General features: G+C 51.0%; 2 protein-coding genes across 2 annotated transcripts; both read left to right on the forward strand.

Annotated features, from left to right (window-relative positions):
* Positions 1 to 951: 951 nt before the first annotated feature.
* POSPLADRAFT_1046241 (hypothetical protein) lies at positions 952 to 5,892 on the forward strand (the record flags this gene model as incomplete). Its single annotated transcript, XM_024478976.1, has 11 exons — positions 952 to 1,026; positions 1,200 to 1,218; positions 1,487 to 1,739; positions 2,422 to 3,052; positions 3,887 to 4,020; positions 4,149 to 5,081; positions 5,137 to 5,239; positions 5,288 to 5,291; positions 5,565 to 5,679; positions 5,780 to 5,796; positions 5,852 to 5,892. 11 exons carry the CDS (start codon positions 952 to 954, stop codon positions 5,890 to 5,892), a joined length of 2,325 nt encoding a protein of 774 aa, XP_024339643.1.
* Positions 5,893 to 7,284: 1,392 nt separating this feature from the next.
* On the forward strand, positions 7,285 to 7,800 carry POSPLADRAFT_1140716 (hypothetical protein; the record flags this gene model as incomplete). Its single annotated transcript, XM_024485216.1, has 1 exon — positions 7,285 to 7,800. The coding sequence occupies one exon, from the start codon at positions 7,285 to 7,287 to the stop codon at positions 7,798 to 7,800; it is 516 nt and encodes a 171-aa protein (XP_024339644.1).
* Positions 7,801 to 9,416: the final 1,616 nt, after the last annotated feature.

The following is a 9,416-nucleotide window of genomic DNA, read 5'->3' on the forward strand; positions in this document are numbered from 1 at the left end:
ACAGATGCGGTAGGTGAAATGACCGGATCGCGTAATTGGATGACATTATCCATTTTCGCAAGTGACTTAGCCCTACCTTAGTAGTGTCTCGTTGAACATGAAGCTAATGACAAGATACCTTTATGTAGTCCAAAGCCATGACCAGTCATGCCACAAACCTTCAGGTTGAGCTACTTGACAAAGTGCGGAAGCCAGCCCCCATCAGAAAACTTGGAAGTTCACTGAGAACACTGAGTCAGCGATCTCAGCGCGTTCATTCGGCTCAGCAGATGCTTTCAGCGTGGCAGTGGCTCAGCTGTCAGCACAACGAGGTTTTTACCTCGCTTCGCTTCAGCAAGCTTCTGTCAGCGTTATCAGCGAGCTCAGCACCTTCACTCTTGTCAGGCTTTCAGCATGACAAGGGTATTTTATTAAATTGTAATAGATATGAATTAGATTATACAGCATTAGTCTTTAGGCCTACTGACATATACTTGATTGGGCGATATCAAAACAAAACCATTTTGAGAAATACTTTACGGCAGCGAAAGTGCATGCGCAAAAAAGAGCAATGTATTCCAAAGATATGAGACTCTTTTTTAAATATTCATTTCAAATTTGACAGGTTTGTACTCCATACAACGTAGGTACAAGTAGAGTGTAGACTAGCCTCAAATAGCTCTTAACAATGAGCTCCGCGCCTTCGGACAGAAGCACTCAAGAGTGAGTCCAGCGCTAGGTGTCAATGCCTTACAGTTTTCAGGCAGACAATGCACGCGCCCCTAGGTAGGGGATGCGCAGATGGTCCTCGCGTGCGGCACATCGTGTCAGCAACCCACAAGCGAGTAAAAGGACAGGCTGTAGGCGGGAAAGCAACTAACGTCCCGCCGGAGCGAGGTGGGGTGCCGGACTTGAGGAGGCGGTAGAGGCAGCGGGGGAGCGTGATGTGTTGACAGCATCCCGCTCCTCCCAATGGACGAGGAGGTTCTAGGCGCATGTTTCAACCGTGCACAACTCTGTGAAGGCCTCGAAGTCAGCACTCCAAGAGTAAGTCATATCAGCTACTTTATTTGATTCACAAATAATGACGACTTTCCGTAACAATGACTGTGCAGAGGGCCTCCTGTGGTCGACGCTGGTCATTTCACAATCAGTCAAGCTCCGAGAGTCAGTGGATACTTACCATTGGAAGACAACCATTTGAACTGAAGTTTTTGCAGCGAGAGAGGGAAGCATATGGTTGGTGGTTGAAGTCAAGAGGTTGAAGTGAGCGGGACCCATGTGTGGCGTGATTGTTCGGCTGCCAGGACTCGGTAGGCGAGCACACTCCCATTCATTTTTCCCCCTTCACAATCTGCTCCTACGTTCCCCTCAACTCTTCTGTAGAGGTGAGTTTTCTGCCTCTAGAGCTAACCCTATTGATGCTGTGCTTGAAGGTGCAGCTAGGGTGGAGGAGGAGCAACTGCGCTCTTCCCCTGTTTTACGACCTGGATTGTTGTACAGCCAGGTCGTGTCGCTGGTGCTGTCATTGAAGCACAAGGTGCCGTCACTGCTGCCATCTCCCACTCCCGCCAAGGGGAGTCGGTGTCAGCCTACTCCACGATCGTGTGTGTGAGCTCGACAGGCACGAGTCTGACACGGTTCACAAGCGCACCGGATGTGTTCTCGGTGAGCCAGAACTGGGACTGGAAGTTGAGCTCTCTCAGGACAGAGGAGTACACCAAGGTTGGGGGATGCCATTTAGCCCTTCCTTGGCATGGGTGAGTGCAGCGTTTAGAGCAGACGGGCATGAGGGACTTTCTTGGATGTCGAATCCGCGGACGATGGCCACAGGTGCACAGGAGCATTCTGACGAGCTGCCAGGTATGCATCTTGTATGCACCGAGATAGAAGACAGCCATCCCGTCGTAGCTTTAGTTCATACAGATTGTATAGTACTTCCTGTACTAGTATTATGATATTATATTGTTTGAGGATAGTTAACTTATTGTCGCATTATAGCTTGTATTACAATATGGCATACATAGCCCGGCTGAGATGCTGAGCCTGCTGAACGCAGTGATTGTGTCCGCTGAGCTGCTGAGAGCTCTGAGTCGCTGAGGTCAGCGCGTCAGCAATCTCAGTGCGTCAGCAGCGTCCGGTTTTCCTGATGCCGATCGACCAGCTTTCGACAGACGTCTTTCTCGACATCGTGCACCTCGTGGTAGACAACAGACCCGGAAATTTTACATGGCTTCGCTTGATGATGGTCTGTCGCTCGTGGCGAGCTGCGCTGCGCGACGATCCAGGACTTTGGTCTCACATCGACGTCGCAAGGAATGCTCATTTCGTCGATCTCTGTCTACAGCGATCGCATGACCGCCCAGTGCATTTCTGCAATAGTAAATGGAGAGCGGCGGGGTTTGCACGCGTCCTGCCCGACAATCTACACCGCACCCGTAGCCTGGAAATCAGGGACCACAAAGACACTGAATTCAGACCCCTGCTAGAGATACTCTCGAGTTCCTGTGGACCACAATTGGAGACTCTCGAATTGCTGCTTCAAAGCTACAAGGGACCATGCTTATCCTGCACCATCCTTCCTACCAACTACCCACTTCTTCGGTCACTCAGCCTACGTCGCGTGGCCATTACTTGGACTGGCCCCGTCCCGGCGGGCTTGACGAACCTTTCTTTGGATCTGACGCAGACTAATCCGAGCGACGCCTGTATGCCATCAGAAGGACAACTACTAGACGTCATTGAAGCGTCTCCTGGTCTCGAGACGTTGACCATACAAATCAGCGAGGGCCAGCTGCGTCCTATAGCTGTCCGAAGAAGCCCTATCCTACTCTCGCACCTGAAATCCTTCGCCTTGTCCACACGGCAGGAGACCTGGATTTCGTTGCTGTCACACCTGACTTTATCGGAAACAACGTACTTGCAGCGTACACCGTCTGGTCCTGTGGCCTTCATTGACACCATTCATCCCGTGTCTACCTTGTTTCCTACTCACTACCAGTCAGTCTTGCGCCAAGCGACTCGTGCAAAGACCTTGCGCCTGTGGGCAACGAGTTCATGCTTCTTGTTCAAAGTTATTGTCGATCTGGGACCAAATCCACAAAACGGGTTGGTCACATTCCAGTACACGGATGTCGACTTTGCGCCAACTTTCTTTGGTGCTGCGCTACGAGATGTTGCAGAATCTTTCTCTGCATCTCCAATCACGTCAGCCACATTCTTGGGCGATCAGAGCAACGTGGGCGAGGAAGACTGGCGTCGAGCCCTCTGCGCTCTACCGCGTTTGGAAACATTGCTTATCGGCGACCATGGTAGTCTCGACTTATTTTGGAAAGTGCTTGGGTCCAGACCAGCAGACGGAGAGGCCGTGTACTGTCCACACCTCCGAGTGGTACGCGTTCATTCTATCACGCTTAAGGACGCGACGATGGCAGTCCGTGTCGCCCGGTGCTTGCAGTCCCGTGCGGCCTCTGGTCACAGGCTCCGTCTGCTTGCGTACCTCTGCTGGAACGTACCGCCTGAGGGGCGAAATATGATTAGAGCTGAAGTAGACAACTTCTATGACTGATAACTAAACTAACCTCGCTCATAAAGAAGTCAGACCTATCGTTTTCTTTCGTCAAGAAGGGGGTTTAGTGTATCTTCAGCCTCCATGACTCCTGTGCTTCTGAGGGAGCAACATTGCAATGCATTCGTATAGTGTCAGTGAGGACTGTGTGACTCGAGAAGTTGACAATGAGAACTAATGATCGCATATGAGAAATGGAACTCGCTATACAAGTTGAATGATGTAGATGCTAGCATACTATGGACGGAGACATGGTGTTGTAATATTAGATACTCGTCCATCTAGCAACTGTGATAAACCTGCAGCCGTTGAATAGTTTTCTGCCACTACCCTCGTCAGCATTATCAAGGTGTCTCGGGCCTCGCCGAAGCTTATGTAAGGGAAGCGATCGAGAGAGGGACAAATGACGCGCAAATAACGCGTCCCATTCCCGGCCCACGCCGTCGCGCATATATCCACGTACATCCTCACCGGTACGTTTTCATATCATGGGGAAAAGGGGAAAGCTGATTCATATATGAAGCTCAATTGTAGAAGCGCAACTCACCATGCTAACATCGTCAGAGAGAAATAACCCACTCACATTCTCGTATCATGGCAGCCTTTCCGGCGAATATCCGCGCTTCGGGTTCTCTCTGGGCGCATACAGCTACTCACCACGGGTATACCGAGAGTCAGCACTGCGAAAAACCGATGGGAAAACATCATCTGATGCCGACCTGTATCTCTACGACCCCTCTGAGATTGCTGCAAAATCCCCTTTCGCGTCTGCCGACGAGGAACAACGCGAGCAACACTCTCCTTTCCTGCTCAATAGTTCTCAAACGTTAGGGGATACGAGCTCCCCATACAGTCTCACTCCGAGAACTCCTATTGAGAACCTGTTCAGCTCATCTCCTGCTGGGTACTGGATGGCCGGTAGCTCATCTGTGTCACCTATATTTCGACACTCGTCTTCCGGTCATGGCTCTGAACACGGGGTCAGCACGCCTAGCTCGGAAGGGAAGATTCAATCCCTCGCTGACTATCAAAGGTCGCAAGAAATGCGCCTCAAATCATCGCAACGGTCTTTGGATGCTTCCTCGCCATCTTCTCTGTCAAGCCTATCCTCAGTTCCATCATCTCCGTCGGTGTATGGATCTCCGAGTTACTCTGCCTTCGCTGTTTCCCGCTCCCAGCGGCCGCACCTACCTCAGTTCTCGCGCTCGCGCTTGTCCAGCAACGCTGCCTCCCCTGGGAGCCGCTATCCGACCCGCTCAAAACTACGCACAAGTACTGTCGCACCTCCTGTGGACGACGGAAGAGAAGAATCTGACCATGAAGACGTGCCCAGACCCAAAAAGCGGCGCCGTACTGCCGATATTGGAGCCGACGACTCGAGCACTGAAGAAGAGCTCGTCTTGGTGCCAGATACTCAGCCACCGAGCCAGCATCCTAGTCGCACGTTTCCGTTGCGAGTCCCCGTCAATCCTGAATTCCCCCTGTTTTACGAGCGTTTTCATGTCAGCTCGTTCTGTGTGGAGGACAGTGACAAGTGCGTATTCTTTTTAGCTTTGCATGCATTGCTCTGAGTCTCGATCGTCGTCAAGGTATCTGACCTGTAAAGGACTCTCGGACGCAACTTTCAATCCTCCTCGTGAGCCGTTCGACCTCTACACACCGCGGTTCGTGAAAGGGAAGGGTGCTACCAAGGTAAATTTTGGCGCAGGCAGTTTTCGTCGGCGTTGATTTTGCTTGCAGGTCGGTCTGTGCCCATGCTGCTGCGAGAGCATCACTCGCGGTGGCGAAAATAAAAAACTTTGGCTGTCCATGAAATTTTCTGCATTCAAGTGGTATGTCATTCGTCGTGACTCAAACCGCATATTTTCTCATGATCATTTCAGAGTATCTTCTAAGCCGCGTTGTTGACGGTGGTCTTGCTCACCTGCGTGTCTGCAGTTACCATATGCAGTATGCCCATGGTGAGGTCGCTGCGTTTCTAACCTATACACCCGAGTATTAAGTCAGTGACAACCAGGTATCTCGGCTATGACCGGACGGCCATTCTCGCCTCCCCTGGCTTTCCGTACAATCTCTCGCACCAATGTTGGCAAGCACGAGAAAGCCGTGCTCATGCAAGGGAAGTGCCACAAGTGCGTGAAGTGGGTCCCGGTGGAAGGGATTAAGGATGTCGCGACTAAGGTGAATCATTTTCGCTAGCCTTGTACATTCTGTGACTGAATGTTGGCCTAGGTTAGAGAGATCTATTGGTACGTACTTCCTCATCGAATGTGGTGCAATGACGTTGAGACGTGTCTTGCACAGGTGGAAACATGCGGCCTCTTGCCACCAAGGTTCCACTGTAGAGGGTGAATGCGACATTTTCGTGGAAGATGATGTGTATAAAAAGCTGCTCGAAGCCAACGACGACCTGGAATAGCTTTGACGTTGGTGCCACCGATACTCTCTCGAATGCGCCTTTTTCACTGCTGTTACACTGCTTTGTACCCATTGCTCTGTTGTCTTATTCGTTGTTTGCTGACATACAAGCACTCAACTGTGCCACATGTGCGGCATTCTGTCTTCATGTTCTCTCGCATCACCACTCCGCAATTTGTTCTCGCCGTCTCATACGCGCATTGTGTCTGAATCACTGTATTCTCGTATAAAAATGGATGGACTGTTGTTCGACGCTCCGGCACATGAATCATGATGCGAACGTATGAAGTCGAAGGCATGATCTGGTCAAGCACATTCAGCCGAGAGGTTTCCCACGGGTTCTAAACTCCTAAATCATACTACCCATGGCCAGACTCGACGGACGCCACGACGTTCTGTACGCACAACTTCAGCGCCGCATGCTTGAGCACGGAGAATGGCACAGGTATATCACCGAAGGATCACGCGGACAACGCATGGATGTCTGATTTTTTTGCTTGAATTGTGGCAGGCTGTCGACTGTTCTGGCTGATAAGCTGAACGAAAACGGGTGGCTGGACGATTTCCGGCATCAAAGCAAAGGCATGTTCGATCCTTTGATAAACTATGGCACCTATGTATTGAGACGTCTTCAAGAACTAGCACGAGACGACACCATGACGGTGGAAGCTATCATGTCGGGACTTCGCCCCCGTGCAGAGGGTTGTCCATTTATTCTATAGTAGGAAGCCAAGGCTAATAATTATCGCCCATAGAATGTGTATCGCCACAACTCAAGCAGGAAATGATTCTACTAATACGGCAATATCTAGAGAAACAAGTCGAATGATTTTTTGAGCAGAAGCCACAAGTTGCAACTTGACTCTCCTCGCGTCACTAGCTAACCGTCTCATTGCACCTTCTACATACCCCATGTACATTGTATGATATCAATCCGCAATATACGACATCTATCATGCGGCTCTCGTTGTTCATATCCATGGCCTGACTGCCTCAGGTTGCCCGTTCTCAATCACTCATCATGTAGCGTACTATTAGTTGCCATTTGCGGACTGCCCATCCCACGTGGTTCACGATCACTCTCGCTGCCGGCGTCTATACAGCGCTGTCCTTCTCCCAGCCATGTTCTCCCGCTCTTGCAGGAAGGCTTGGGCAATAGCTCGGTCCTGGGCCCGGTCCCAAAGTACTTCCACGTCGTAAGTGACTGGTATCGTTATAGTTGAGGTGTCTGACGATGGCACAGAACTCCGTCCACTGGTGCGCTCCCGGCGGAGACAGAACGAGCATGGGCCTCAGCAGTGGTCAACGGCCGCGGTACCATGCAGCCATACTATCATCCTAAAACGCACGGGATCCCTGTCGCTCTCGTCCACTTTCGGTCCCACTTCCCTGCGCTGCTGGACCAGTTCACTCACTTTACAGCGCACGCCGCGGCCGCCCTCGCCATCCCCGTCTCTAAAACCGTCCACCTCCCGACACAGAGATCACTGTGGACCGTGCCGCGAGGCCCCTTCGCACACAAGAAGTCGCAAGAGAACTTCGAGCGCAGAGTACACAAACGGGTCATCAAGGCCTGGGACGCCGACCAGGAGGTCGTGGAACGATGGATCAAGTACCTTGAAGAGCACACCATGGCGGGTGTAGGCATTCGGGTGGTCCGGTGGCACAGGGCACCTGTCGGCGTAGGTACGAAACAGCTGGAGCACACCATCAAGCAGATGCGTATTGGGTCCGAGACGCGGTCGGAGAAGGTGAAGGCTCTGGGGGAGAAAATCGTTCAGCAGGAGATGGCGGCGGCCGCGCAGGTCCAGCAACTAGAAACGCCCTCATCATAGTATTTGACTAGCTCGTGCTTCTCGCAACAATCATATACTTTCTACCTTAGGTGTGCTCAGGCATCTTCTGCTCCTGCTCCCCTGCGTCGTTGGACCAGTTCACTCCATGGCACACGCAGTAGCCTCGCTCGCATCGCGTTGTCGAAGCTTTGCAAAAAGAGTCGTGACGAGGGGCATCTGCGCTCTCTATCCTCTCCCGCGCCCGCACGGGACAATGAACTGGTAATGACATCCTGAGCCTTCTTTCAGATTTGCCTATCAACCTTCTACAAGGCAGTGCACTGTATTTGGCTTCCATTCCCGCTGCGCCACCGATGAAGACAGCCCAGAGTCATTACCGCTGTACTTTGTTAATATATCGCACAAGTGCGACTGCACTTTAAGGGGAGTATCTGTCTAATGCACCAAGTGGCATCTGGGTGTACTGATGGATGCATGTGCATATCACAGCCGTCTTACTTGTCGGGAAACGGGCTCGTGCATGGTTCTCAGGGACACAATTTGAATAAATATGGACCAAAACTATGCAGTCTCCTGAGTTCACCTTCCAAAGGAAGGAACACTTCAAATCCACATATCAAGGATGTCGAATAGCTCTGAGCCAGAAAGAAGTCTGTTGCAATGGGCTCACTTAGCGCGAGCGATGAATGCGAAAGGCCAAAGATCTACCTTAGTCGACGACACAATGTCGAAGCCAGTCAATTCATGGCCGACTTAGCATTGCATTACCGACATGGCAACAGGCTGCTCGTCTTGCTCCTGCACATTGGCATCTTCGTCATCAGAAAAAAGGTCAGCATTGCATGTTTAGTCGTTGTCGTCTCCAATGTCCATAAAGAATTCCACACTGGAAATCCAGGAGCATGTCTCTAGACTGGCAGTGTCAGCAACTGGCTGACTATCATTATCCTGGCTACCGCTGGATGCATTGCATCGACTGGTGGCTGAATGGATGTGGAGGAGGAACCATCCAACAAGTATAGATGATAGCCTGTGACACTGTAGGGTTGGTGCATGCTGAGCACAAGAAAGGTGGAAATACGGACACACTGATAAGAGACACGATGCCATTTATGTTCTAGCAAGTTTGTGAGATTGTTACTGTCTGCCCGATAATTGAAACATTTGTCTTTCCGTTCTATTCCTTGTACTACTAGCGCCCATACTGGTGCCTGTCTTAGCGCTCACCCGCAGGTTGAACATTATGTAGCTTACATAATGGGGTCCATGCGCACTTTGTACTCGGCATCATACCACTACGTTTCTTTCTTCACTAACACGACCACATAGACACGATGGTCCGTGCGCAGTCGGTACTTGTATAAGTAGTTGTACCATTAGTCGGTCGAACCCTAAGTTCGACCTGGTTATCCATTCAAGTCTCTGCTCCTCTTCGCTTGGGGTAGTTGTTAAAGTTCGTCCGAGACCCGAAGCGAGAACGATCAACAAAGATATATCGCGTTTGTCTGAGCTCTGTCAAACGCGTAAGGAACATACAGGACGGCTCGCGCAAAGTCTGCGAGGTACTACAAACAATGCCAAATACGGTGGCATGCGCTCGCCACAATCTCAAGTTCCAACAGTAGTGGTCATTCTCGACTTCCTCGCTCGATCTT

Source organism: Postia placenta (assembly GCF_002117355.1).
Source record: "Postia placenta MAD-698-R-SB12 unplaced genomic scaffold POSPLAscaffold_6, whole genome shotgun sequence".
Lineage (NCBI taxonomy): Eukaryota > Fungi > Basidiomycota > Agaricomycetes > Polyporales > Adustoporiaceae > Rhodonia > Rhodonia placenta.